General features: G+C 39.6%; 1 protein-coding gene across 3 annotated transcripts in view; it reads right to left on the reverse strand.

The window, feature by feature from the left end:
* TMTC4 (transmembrane and tetratricopeptide repeat containing 4) overlaps positions 1 to 14,018 on the reverse strand; it is a 43,261-nt gene that overhangs the window by 23,758 nt on the left and 5,485 nt on the right. For all 3 annotated transcript variants that reach the window (XM_026038338.1, XM_026038340.1, XM_026038339.1), the window contains exons 3-4: positions 12,565 to 12,781; positions 9,780 to 9,867 (exon numbers count right to left, since the gene is read on the reverse strand). In XM_026038338.1, coding sequence (XP_025894123.1) covers positions 9,780 to 9,867; positions 12,565 to 12,781 — 305 coding nt within the window. The remainder of the gene's footprint in view (positions 1 to 9,779; positions 9,868 to 12,564; positions 12,782 to 14,018) is intronic.

Consider the following 14,018-nt stretch of genomic DNA (forward strand, 5'->3'; position numbering starts at 1 on the left):
TCAGGCTGTCTGAGCATCCCTCAAAGAATCAGTATTTGGGCACAAACACAAACCATCTGAACATGGTGAAAGGCAAGAAGTACAGTAAGAGACCAACCTGAGTGATTAACGAAGACTTCGATGACTTGAAACTTGAGTAGTAACAGGAAAAAAAAAAAGAAACTAGGTCTACAAACCTACAAAGGACTAGTATAAAACCTGCACACTCGTATAGAAACAAATCTGAAAAGGTCTTATCATGAAATAAGAAAAAGTCGGTGATATGTATAAAGAACAAGAAGAAAGCAATTCCATAGATAGTTTAGTAAAAAGAAAAACAGCCAGGAAAGTGGCATTCCAGTACTCAATGAGAATGGACAATGCCAAGAAAACAGAAGTGTTTTGTGCCTTTTTACTGCAATTTTCACAAAGAGGTCGGTTGCCATCAGATGTCTAACACACCAGCAGGAAGGGTGCAAGAACAAAAGCAAAATAGTGAACTATGGATACCTAATTTATAGAAAAATTAAACTGTTTCAAATTTCAGCAGTTGATTCAATATGTGCTATACATGTCAGAGTAACCTCCGGTGTTACCTTGAAGAAATCATGCAAAAATAAATCAAACAGACTTGAAATAAATCAAAAGCAACACCTACTTTTAAAAGGAAAAGGCACAGAGAAGAAGAGCTAAGGAACCAAAGCTAAACTGACTGATCTAAACAACCTAGGAAAGCCTTCAAACAAAATATTTTCTAGGTGAATCTCCAGAAGATGAAGGTGATTATTGTCTGCCAAAGACTTATATTAGCCATTCACATCAAATCACATATAAAGGGTCTTCTGGATAGAAGTAAACCTATCAATATCATATATCTTAAGAAGCTCTAGGCGTAATGATACCACTGGAGACTGTGAAATAAGCCAGGAAAAAAAGGGTCTGGATGAGATTATTGTAGGATAAATATGAATATCAATTGGAAAACTGCTCTAAGAGTTCACTGTGGGAAAAAAAAATGGAAAGATACATTCCAGACACCTAGCTCTATTGAATATTTTACAGAACAGGAAAAAGGAATATGCTCTTTAAGTTCAGAAGTGCTCATGAGCTAAGATGATCAGAAAAGGCAGGATCAGGATTTCATAGACAAACTGAAGGAATGGTCTAGGGATAATATTGGCAATAAAATGCAATTCAAGAGACATAAATTCAAAGCTGCACAGAAAGAGATTTGCCTTTGGTGAACATCCAAAGCCCAGATGCCAGGACTGTCTCTGCATGCCAGGCATAACCAAGCCCAGGTACAAGTTCTCAAAGACAGTAAAAACATCCAGCAGGAAAACACAGATACGTGTGAGGATTTTGCCCTTCAAACCAAAATCACAGTCTCTTTATTTCCTGATGCAGTCTCAAAAGGTCAATACCATCTTATGGTAGCAACTGAAATATTATGAAATTTCGTCAAATTGTGATTAAACTGCTAGAAGAAAAAAAATTCAATTAAGAAACATATCATCTTTTGCTTATGCCCAGGTCAATATGCAAAAATCCCCCCTCTACCCACACTCCAGAAGAGTCAGTAGCAAACCAGGCAGGAAAATATAATGCAGAAGACTGRCATCCAGCAACGCTTTCCATGGGTTATTAACAGCGCTTTGAGAACGTAAAGCGCTGCATAAGGGCTAATTATTTGAAGACACACACATTCCAACTGAAGTAATCAGCCTAACGAAGCACATTCATCCAGCACTGTGCTGCTTTCCACCAGAAAGATCTTCTGTCACTAAATGAAGCCAGTCTTTGGTTGGCACCTGTGTCTAGTTGAAACTGGTGCACCATATTGTGAGCGGGCACTGTGCCACCCTACCAGATGGACAAGACTCCGAGCTTGCCAAGGAAACTGAGAATTCACCACTTTTTTTTTTTTTTTAAGCTAGAAAAATATACTGCTTCTATACTTACATAAAAAAGGGTGGTCAGTTGGCTCCCATTTACGAGTACCTTTAGTTTGAAAGTCAGGAGGATTTAATGAAATACCCGTCCAGACCACTAAGAGGGACTGCTGGATTTAAATACTTAAATACTCCAATATCAATGTTCCTGAGCAATTCTGCACAAAGTACTCCGTAGTATGGAACTGCTTTTAAGCTTATGAGCAGCACACTGTGATAATACACCCTAACTCCTGCCTTCTTAAATGCTGATGCTATTCCTTCCTTTGCAATACTCTACATCCACGTGTTAATGAGAATAGACCCCTCAGAAGTTTGGGAAGAGCACACTACGTGCTTAGAGTACCCTGCTTCCTTTAAAATCAAACTAGCAGCAGCAAAACCAAACATGTAATAACTTCCAGTTCTGACATTTGGCAATCAGCATTTCCTCCCTCAAGGCCAGTCCATTACAGACCATGGGCCAGTTGTACAACTAAGGGCTTGGGCGGGCTTGGAGCAGCTTAAGAAGTCACCAACTTCAGGTGAAAAACGATACCCAGCACTGTGCAAACACCTACTGCTCTGAAAGGCAAAGCAAAAGAAGTTACTTTGAACTCCTGCAGAAAAAGTTTTATTTTTTCACTGCAGGGGATATTCATATGCCACTACAGATATTCATAGGCTGCACTGATATGTCTTGCCTGCAGGGATGGCATCTTTCAACTGAACTGCCACAAATTTATCTGCTCAAGCTCCAAGATCTCTCTGCTTGTGCATGCTATATGGGCAGAATTATCTATTCTTAAAGATGACATAAGAACCAAGTTAGAAATTACTTAAGCCTGAGATCTCCTTCTGGATCTCCAGTACTCTCTGAATGCACATACTGTGGCCATTCAACTCAGCATTTAAATTCATATTGAAACTATGACAGTAAATGCCATCCCTGAACTTTTCGAAGCACCTTATATTCAMGTACACAGTTTATCATAGAGAAATAACCTACAACATCACGTTGGTAGAGCAAAAGTTAGCATTAATCCTACAAATCACGCCTCTCCTCTGCTCATTAAAATAATAAAATGAATTACATTTTCCACATGCAAGTCCTTCCACCCAATGCAGAATTATAAACAGCAGAGCACATAGCTGAAAATCAAGGTCAACATATTTAACAATTATAAATACCCCTTAACTTAATGTAAAATAGCTACCTAATTCTGCGTATCTCAACAGCAAGCTCTTTCACAAAGGGAACTTTAACATTTCCAAATTAATGAAAAGGCTYCACAACATATCAACAAAATCTTGTTGCTACAGTCTATTTTGCAYGTTTTACTCTATTAGCAGTGAATCAGCAGATGATTAACTAGAGGCTACACAGAACAAACAGAACCACACAGCCAGAATGAAGTCACTTGCAGGAATCATAGCCCATAAGCAAGCAGTTGATCCCCTACTTAAGAGCCAAGTATTATTCACATGAAACCCATTTCATGAACTCAGTCCTTCGCAGCACTCAGAAATCACCAATGCAGATGACAAACGCACGCAATGGAGCCAGGCAGGGCTCTAGACAAAGGAAGGGAAAAGGAACATTGCAGCAGCCTTCAAACTTCTTGTTCTCAGAGGGGCTGCATTAAAAGTCAAAGTCAATAACCCGCAGTTCCCTTCAGCACACACCTAAACTGCTGTCAGTTCTTGCTGTCGCCAAAGCCCCTACAGTGCGTTTGTCCCCACAGATGTATTTTCAAACAGCAGGAGAGAACGAGAGCAACAGATTAGTTCCTTGCAAATATAAATGTTATCCAAGGAAAGAGTTCTGGAAGCATCAAAGTCCATATATTGAAGAAAACCTAACTGATTTTTGGAATCAAAATAAGACTTATAAGAACTACAGACCTTTTACTGGGGTAAATGCAGATAGTTGTTTTTGTTAAAAAGAATGTAATGCTGCAGATTGCAGCTAAACAGCCTATCAAAAAATTCAAAGCCACAAGTAAAACACATTAGACAAGCCAGCTACAGTTCATACGAAACTTTACAAAAAAACATTATTTTCCTTTGGACATTTTCCAGTCTGACAGCTTTAATTTCTATATCTCCYGATTGTTTTCAGTATTACGTGCACCTCCCCACAGCACCTCCAAGTTCTCCTCAGACATTTTAGGAGTTCTCTCTCCCAAATGGAAAACCATCTCACATTCATTCACTGGGACAGCAGGTGCAAACCAGCACTAACCACCGTCTCTTACGAGAGTTTTCTCTCCATTAGACAAGAGGAGCAGTTCAACAGCCATTTCTACACCAGGGAAACTCAAATAGATTTCTGGAACTCAGCTGTACACAAATCTCAAACTGCCTCACAAAACAAAACAATAAAAGGCCAGGTTCATCTACGAAAGACTTGGACAACCTCTATGTCTGGTTATTAGTGCCGGGATGCTGCCAAGGACAGCATATATTGTCTGAGGACATAACTATGTTAGTAGCATRAGTTCACACTTGCAATGTTTTATTCTGAAGCTCAAAGCTTGTCTGAAAGGCAAATCAGCATCCAATACATTTTGGTACTTGTATTCTAGAGTTAATAAAAGAGTAGTCCATAAATTGTGAGGGCACTAGTGTTGCACCACCATTTAGATACATTAAAAGAGCCTTGTCACCATGGAGTGCCTAAAAATCAGATAAAAAAAAAAAAAAAAAAAAAAAAAAAGGACAAACCCACCACCTTTAGTGGTTCTGCTCCAGCTAGWCTCATAAAAGGGCACCTAACTGCTATGTGGTAATGACATGTGACAGCCAAATCCAGAAACAAGGAAATATTCAGCTGCCCTGGCTTTTAGGGTCAGACTTGCCTTTCATATACAAACATTTAGCAAGACTAAAAAATACAGTAACACTTGAAAAAAACTGGCAGAAAACACTCTGCAGGAAAGTGCTGTATATGCGCAGGAACATAAGCCCGTCACAGTGGAAAGCACAGAGGGGTTTTGGGTTGTTCCCCCTCCCTTTTACTAACAAAAACTATTTCACCAGTGATACAATACCAATGGCCAACTTGGGGTAGAACCGCCAGCAGACACTGGCTGCATTACRGGGCTTCTGGAGTTCACAGATGACCATGGCTTTGCCAGCAGAAAAACACTTYTAATTTCGAGAGAGGAAAGGATCTTCCTTTCCTTTGTAACACCTAGGAGATGTTGTTTTAAAATCCATTCTCAAAATTGCATGTACATATTTTAAAAATGCCTCTTCTTAATCAATATGCAGAGTCAGATCAGCTTAAGTTAGTGACTAAGATGTTTTTCACTGTCTAACAATTCTCAATCCATGCAGAATCAGTCAAACTCGTATAAAAATGGCATTATTCCTTATTTATCCTATTTTTAGGGATATTTAGACCACCAAAATGTAACCATCCAATAACGGAGCTTCAATCTTATCAAACCACTGAAGAGTCATAGTCTTCTACATCTCTCTCTCTCTCTCTCTCTCTCTCTCTCTCTCTCTCTCTCTCTCTCTCTCTCTCCCTAGCTACTTATTCCTACAGCCTTTCCTATACAGACCCTAATGTTCATACAGTTACTCAGTGAGCTGGACTGACACCTCTCCTGCTGGCCAGGGAAAGGGAATAAAGATGAGGAAGGAATAAAACTGCTGGTGGGAGCAGGCACAGCTGAAGGACACGTGGCTATATTGGAGAATAAGACTGGGGGGCATTTGGGGGAGCCTCAACTAGCTGAAGGAAGGGACTGACGTGATGAAGTCCAGAAAGGACCATGCACCAGGCTGCAGACTGCCCCGCCAGCAGCTCCTGCAGAAGAGGATYTAGAGTTCTCGAGAGGGTCCAGAGAAGAGCAACCAGGATGATTAAGGGAATGGAACATCTCTCGTATGAAGAGAGGCTGAGTGAGCTGGGCCTGTTTTCTCTGGACAAGAGAAGGCTCAGAGGGGATATGATTAATATGTATAAGTTCAGGAAGGGAGAATGCAGGGAGGAAGGGGACARGCTGTTTTCACTGGTGGCCAGMGATAGGACGAGGGGTAATGGCCATAAGCTGGAGCACAAGAAGTTCCGTCTCCAGGTGAGGAGCAACTTCTTTMYTGTTAGGGTGACAGAGCAGTGGAACAGGCTGCCCAGGGAGGTTGTGGAGTCTCCTTCTCTGGAGGTCTTCAAAACCCGCCTGGATGCCGCCCTGTGCCACATGCTGTAGGTGTGCCTGCTTGAGCAGGAAGGTTGGACTAGATGATCTGTAGAGGTCCCTTCCAACCTTAAATATTCTGTGATTCTGTGATTCTCAGTGGACAACAAATTCAGTATGAGCTACCAGGCTCGATACCCCTGCAGTAATGAAGGGCAGTAAATGTACAAATACCCAGCAGGTCAGGGAAAATGGCTGTTCCTCCCCATCTGGAACACAAGGCTCCCTCAGCAGTACTGTCTACTGTTATGCCTAATACAAGAGAGAACAATAACCTGGAAGGTCCAAGGTTTGGGTGTTTTTTTTGTTTGGAGAAAAGAAGGCTGAGAGGGACCTTCTTGCTAATTAGAGGATTAGAGGGATGACAGAGACAGACTTCTCAGAGATGCCCAGAGAAAGCACAAGAAGTGGCAAGATCCAGCAAAGGAAGCTCCAACTGGATGAAAAGACAAACAAGATTTCTTGGCAGGAAGGCAGTTGAGCACKCAAAGAGGTTGCCTCGTGAGGCTGTGGAATGACCATCTTCGCAGATTTTCACAACTCATCTGGCTAAGGCTTTGAGCAACCTGCTACAAAGTTAGCCTTGCTTTGAACTGTTGGATTAGGGACAGCATCTAGAGGCTCCTTCTAAACTAAATTGTTTTATGACCTATGATACAACAGGGCTAAATTGCTTCATTTTAGCAGCTGCCTGCACTTTTGCACAACATAAGTGACAATGGAATTGCACTCTCTTCTTCCAAGTTGCCTTGCATCTAAGCCAGCTACCTACAGAAAGCGGCTGCAAATGACTGGTTGCTCCTCTTYGTGGACACCAAAAGGAGCCTGACTTTCCAGGGACTACGTAAGAGCAGGACAACAAGGATTTTAGCTTACACACTTAAGTCAAATGCTTAAGGTCAGACAGTAGGGAAACCTCCTAAAGTCTCATTAAATAATACTTGAGCATACTCATACACACAGTGAGAAAGGGGTAAAACCCAGCTGGGTCCTCAGGCTGGAGATCAAGTTGGTAGAAACACAAGYGGTGGAGACAACCTCATCCTCCTTTCTGCTTACAAATTAATGAGTTCCACAGCAAGCCACATATCAAAAGAGCAGTGAATCTGCCCAGGTATTTCCAAGATTGTTCTCAGATAAGAACTGCTTTGCCCTGAAAGCTTCACCCTGCAGTGCCTACTGCTCACGAGCCTGTGGCAAACCACACAGCRCCCAGAGGGAAGAGAGGCTCTGCAGGCTGGGCTCCTCGCAGGCAGGCTCTGCACAGCATCTGCTGAAGACCTTGTGCAGTGCTTCTCATGGTGCTCAGCGACATAATTTTTCGTTCCCTCACTTAAGAGACCCCATATAGGATCTCAATTTTCAACCAAAGCACCCAAAATGAGGAAACTTAAGAAGTAAATATAAAGTAAAATGAGAAAAATGTTAAGTAGTAAGTATAAAGTAAAATAAAGAAAAAACTCTTCAGTACAAAGACGACCTAGGTTCCTTCCCAAAGTGGCTAAGGGAAAGGTAGGTGTTAAAGCTAGCGGTAAATCTTGAACAAACTGATCTGCAGGACAAAAACCAGCATTAAACTGGAAGATGGCAGTATAATTATGTATTTAATTATAAAATATATTTCCTGATAAATCAGCTAAAGAGACACAGCTATGTCACTATTATTAGAWAATCTCCTCCAAAATACTAAACACTGCTTAGTACCTTCATGGCATTTGCATTTTTCTAGATCCATGATGAGAATTTCAGGACTAAACTACTATTAAAAATCACACTGACTTCTGAAAGTTGCCAAATTGACCTCCTCAAGATATAAAAGTAATCAGAATACGCATTGTCAGAGTGTACATGAAGTTTTCAACCATTCCTGCAGTACCTTTCACCACAAAATAATTACATTGGCTCTTATATGAATGCCTCTAATGATCATACTAAGATCTTGGCTTGAGTTCTTCAAGCAAAGACTACCTCTGTCACCATACAAGTTGCCATGTTTCAAGAAACTGGATGGCACAAAAACAGCATTTTGGTTTATCTGACTTACTCTGGCACTCAGAGTAGATTATTTACTCTGTGTATTTAGTAATTAGTAATTTAAWTTTAGTAAAAAACACCCAGAACACACTCATACCTAGTACATCAAGAAAAGAATAAATGAGCAAGCAAGAGATCCCAACGCCTAATTCCATGAAGAAATTATTGGTTCAGGTGACAGAAATGAAACCTTCCCTAAAGGGGAGGGAAGAAAACCAGAAGTGAAAAGGACATCGCCTCAAATACAATTACAAGTCATCAAGATTAAGTTAAACTTTTGCATATATCTCTACTTGATACCATAACACACCTACGCTGTCTAAACCCAACCGGCAAGAACAAGCCTCCACACTTGAGAGCTCACTGTGAACCAGCTTATCACCCTTCAGCCTACACTAAGCTCTGTGATGCCAAGCCTACGTTGCTAAGCTATATATCATTTAAAGTCAGCTTAAGTATCTCTGTAATGCACTGCCAACTGTGGTTAACCATCAGAGGCCATGCCTAGCGAACTGACACTACAGCAGCTCTTCACAGGTTCACCAAACAAGTCCTAAATTTCCTGCTGTGGGGCACGTCTAATTGCCAGCCTGCACATTTTTCATAAAGYTTTTCATAATTATGAGAAATGTGTAATATGATGTATTTGTGTGTGTTCATTTGATAGGGTCTCAGGATAACATCTCCACACACTATCTGAACTGCCAGTCTGCATTCAGACCAGCTAATGCAACAGATCTGAGAGCTCACTTGAGTAAACCAGGAAGGAATCGTTCATGGCAAAATAATGCAGATGTTTCATAAAAACTCTGAGTGACACTATATTTAACACATATATGCTCATATATGCCATCCTTCCCAAGGAATTTAGAGCACATGAATAAGTCTTGTCTACTTACTAAAAAATATAAGTTTCTAAAATTTGTTCCCATTTAAGTCWTCCCAACTTAAAGGCATGAAACATACCAAACCATTTAAGAATACGTATTTACAGACTTGATTTATTCCTAAAACACATAATTACTGTCTAGAATCAGTGTCTATAAATAGCTCAAGGGATAGGGTGAGGAGGATGGGGCCGGCCAGCGACAGGACTAGAGGAAACGGCCACAAACTGAAGCACCAAAAGTTCCACAGGAACTTAAGAAAAAAATTCTTAACAGTGAGGGTGCCAGAGCCCTGGCACAGGCTGCCCAGGGAGGTTGTGGAGTCTCCTTCTCTGGAGATCTTCAAAACCTGCCTGGTGCCACATGCTCTAGGTGACCCAGGTGGACTAGATGATCTCTGGAGGTCCCTTCCAACCTTAAATATTCTATGATTCTATGATGCTATGATTATTAAAACATATCTTTACGCTAATAAAACAATAAAATATTTACCAAATAACTTTGTTACAAAATATGTTTCTTAAAATGCTTTCTTAGTATACAACAGGAAATGGGGACAGCATTGCCTGCCTTTTAATACATACTTGCTACAGCAGATTTTTTTTAAATATTCTGAAAGTATAAAACTTAGTAGACACAATTCACATAAGGTGACATTTTTGCTTATTGTATTTCCCTGAAATGTATGAATTTAGAAAATATATACAATGCAAAATTAAAGGGACAAACAAAATGCTTACGTTCTCTGAATGCTTTACAGTAGCCAAGGAAGGACAACAAAAAGAAGAGGGCACACAGTAGGTCTGCTCTGCCAACAATCCCTGCAACCTTAGAAAAAAAGAAATCAGATCTTATTATTGAAAAAAATGAGATAAAATATGCACATATATACAGTGAAATGTAAAAACATATTTTTCTTTTTCCTTTTTAAAATCTGATGTACTTGTTTAGTGACATCCAGCTTTCTAAACAGGAAAAATAGAGGAAAACAGAGGTGCAGAAGTATCAGGATAGGACTAAATCCATGGAACAGACTCTTTCTCCCCCACTTTAACCTCATCTTCAGCTAAGCACCATCAAAGACAAACTGTTGAATTCTTATATTCAGTTCAGGAAAAAAAAAAACCACCTTCTTGACTTATCCAAAGCGAAGCACTTAACTTCTCTGCTTCTTTTTCTATCTCACAGGGGAATTATAAGGATTAACTCAATAACTGTGAAGTGCTTTGAAAGGTGAAAATAATGAAGTATCATTCTGCTTCAGGAACTGTTCTCAACTAATGAGAAAAAAAATAGGTGAGCTGAGACAATTCTGAAAATGAGTGCCAGCTTGTTACAACAAAGAGATTAATGGGCTAACAACACACACCAGCTCAGATGCAGGGTCTGGCCCACAGTCTCCAGTAACAAGGTAAACTGAAAAATATATTTTTAAATTAACATTGGCATATTCTTCTGTGTTTCAAAAATTTGTTACAGATACTAAGCATTTTCCCCACAGAGAACTGTGCCACAGCAGTGTTCACTTGTATCTGTAAAAGATTACAATGACATRTTTTATTACATAGATACTGAAAGCACTAAATGCTAAGATCTTGTTTACATRACAGTTTATTTTGTGTATTTTCTGGTTTTATATATATAATAGAAAATCTAAATATATACAAAAACCAAAAGAGCAAAAGGACAGATTCTTCACAATTCTACATCAAAATATGTCATCTCAGTTCAAAACTAAGTTGTCATAATACTTTAAACTCTCAGCTTTAAAATCATGAGAAATGCAGTTTGAGRAGATGCTGCCTGACATACATCCATGCTAGTGCCACAGCAGCCTCACGACTGCTACTATACAAAAATAACATAACTGCTGAGGAGCTTCTGTTCACTCCTGCATCTTGCAGGATGATCTAATGGCATGTGTGCAGCATGGTCCTTTTTTCCCGCTCTTCTTCCAAAGTTTTTTTCAAAGTGTATACAAATCTCATACATACAGCAGACCACATCACTTAGAAACTTACATGAGATCTTAATAACATTTGCCTTCTGCTTTAGWTATATTTTTAGAGCCAAACAGAAATAAAAATGTGTGTATTAATAAGTAAGTCATTAGCAATCTGCAGTTCAAGCTCAAGTGAGATCTCATGTTACATTCCAGAAAATCAGGAGCACTGCAGACTATTTTAGTTCAYTTGTCATCTGAAACTGGTCTGGGGGAACAACCACCAAGGTCTCTCAGACTCTCACACAGAAGCTATCCCGCTGGCAAGCAAACACTAGCAAACATTTCACAGAATGATTCAGCCTAATAAAGAGAGGACAAATCTCAGAAGTCACTGTTACAGAACTCGGCCACCTCTATGCTCCCARTAGATAGAAGCTGGCTGCAAAGGAGAGCTTTCTGTTACCTCTTTAGCATCAATTAGGTGCAAATAGAATTAAATAGGACCAAAACTACAGCAAACTGTGACCAAGTGAAGAAATTGCTTCTATATGTGTAGAAAAAGGTGCATTAAGGATTCAACATTCATTTCTAGGGCAAAGATCAAAGCTACACCTACTACTTTTTCAGTAGTTTAGTCCTTCCAACTATTAGATGTGATTCCATCCAAATTATTCTAATTTTACTTATCCTGCCTTTATGAAGGAGCCATGGACCACACCCAGCAGGACCACCAGGGTAAGGCCTGAAGACTCAACTGTGAGWGCAAAAGCACTTAAACACAGCTCAACTTACCTACAGTTTCCACACAGTGACTTTAATTTTAAGCGAGGTATTTTAAATGTTTGCTATCTAATATACACCTTTAATCTAATATACACCTTTATACCTTCTGTTTCCAGGAAATGTTATGTTTTCTCTGCTCTACCAAATTTTTATTCCCCAGGCAAGTTGTTCCAGGTTGTGAAGAAAAAAGACCCTTTAGTCTTCTTCGTAAGCTAAAAATATAAATCCATAAGGTTTGATCTCTTATAATACAGGACCATTTCCAATACTTTAATCATTCGGACAGCTTTTCTGAATTCTCTGCACTTTTTAAAGTGTCCTTCTTGTGGCATAGGTTTAAAGCTGCCCACCATATTCTAGTAGGGTCACATACAAAGTTCTTAGGATGCCCTTCCTCCAATTTTGTTAACTCTGTTCGATATAAAGCAAGTGAGAATGTAGGGTGGTGAAGCATTTTGCATTCAGATCATCATCTACTCTCCTTGGCTGCTCATGAGCTAGCACATCTAGTGATGAATTCTTAATCCAGTAATTAGGGAAACTCTTTGTAGTTTAAGGCTATCCTCCTTTAGCTATTGTACTTAAATGATTAATTTATCTTCCTTAATGAGGTTCAGCCCCATGGAATTTTAAGGTTYTGGAGGTGCAAATCCTAATACTGGATTGTTCTCACAAGGTATGTGCCAAAAGAAGTGTTAAGAATAAGCAAGTATGTGAAACTATGAAAGACCTAAGTAGCCAAACCAGTAGAGAACACCTAAGACCTGAATTGCTAGAGCTAAGTTTTGGGTACTTACACATTCAGTGTGAACYGGATGAACAGCAAACAGCAAAGCAGCCAGGAGAGATGTCTTTGGAGCCAAGTTTAGCCTTCTTCCTTTGTTACTGAATTGCAGCCCACCCAATAATATTGAGAACACATCAACCATCAACATGGAGATAGCACAATGCAGTATTATATTGATGACATGAAAACCCATTGGGTGGAAGCCTCCAGCAAAAAGGTAATTAATTCTGTATAGAAACAAAAACACTGAGGTTAATAATCACATGAGCATTAGAGAAAGGCAAACAGAAAAACTGATCAACCGCACTGCAAAATTATATTTATACAAAAAAATGAAAATAATTAAAGGAATGAAAATTACTGCCAAATCCCCGGAGACAGGGATATTATCATCAACCAGTACAATAAATTGGAAACAAGGCCCTGATCATTTCTCAGATAGAGGTATTTATATGGGAAATCAGACTAAACATAGACCTACCTGTCTCCCAAGCCATATGTTAATGCTAGCACATTATTCATGACTGTGTTTACTTAGAATTGGGTTTTGGTCAGCAGCATGACTTCAAAATTGTGACCCTCTTAGAAGCTGAGCACACACACTGCAGAGAGGTCTGCAGACAAACCACCCCACTTACTGGGAGAACGTTCTTGGGCTTAAAAGACAGTACGCATGGAACTGAATGAAAATATTTTAATTAAATCTACAGAGCGAAAAAACTAATGTGCACAAAGAGTAAGATTTCCATTGACAGTCTAGCAGGAAGATGTTCTGGCAGAATCAGGAAAGGGTTGAGAAAGAAAATGTAAGTAACTGTTTTGCAACATTGGCTACAGAACAATTTCACAGAACTAGAAAGAACTCTTACTGAAAAGTCACTCTAAGACCAACTTTTAAGAAAGAAACTCTAATCCAAAACGTAACAGGAGAAGGAAAGGAAGAAGCATCTTGTTATTTTTCTGCATACTTTAGGAAGTTTCTTTCAAAATTAGCCTTACATGGATCCCTTCACATCTCATCTCTATTTTCAGATATAGCAGTAACTGCATCTCAGGTCTCTCTTAACCAACCTCACGTCACTAGAGCCAGAACATGCCAGAGACTTAAGTGTGCCGTATAATGTACCAAAAGTTCTAACAGGACCCTGACACTAGTTTATTCCTCCACGCTTAYATTTTTGTTTGGCAGCAGTGTGAAAAACAAACGGAAGGACAGCAAAGCCCTCCGTATTAAACACTTCAGCACCTCTACTGAACTCCAGGACCACAGATATTGCTTTAAGCGAAAAAGGGGGAGTGGGGGACCTCTTCTCTAATCACTTCCCTGCTTAGACTGGTCACAACTGCAGAACCAGTGCAGGTCCTTAATCACTAGTACAGCAGGCCCACACAGCAAAAGCTGATTGGGAAAGGAAATAAAATTAAGGCCAAGTGCTCAAGGGATTTTTATTTTTATTTTATTTT

The sequence above is a fragment of the Nothoprocta perdicaria genome, unplaced genomic scaffold (assembly GCF_003342845.1).
Source record: "Nothoprocta perdicaria isolate Ctin4 unplaced genomic scaffold, notPer1 scaffold_208, whole genome shotgun sequence".
Classification (NCBI taxonomy): Eukaryota; Metazoa; Chordata; class Aves; order Tinamiformes; family Tinamidae; genus Nothoprocta; species Nothoprocta perdicaria.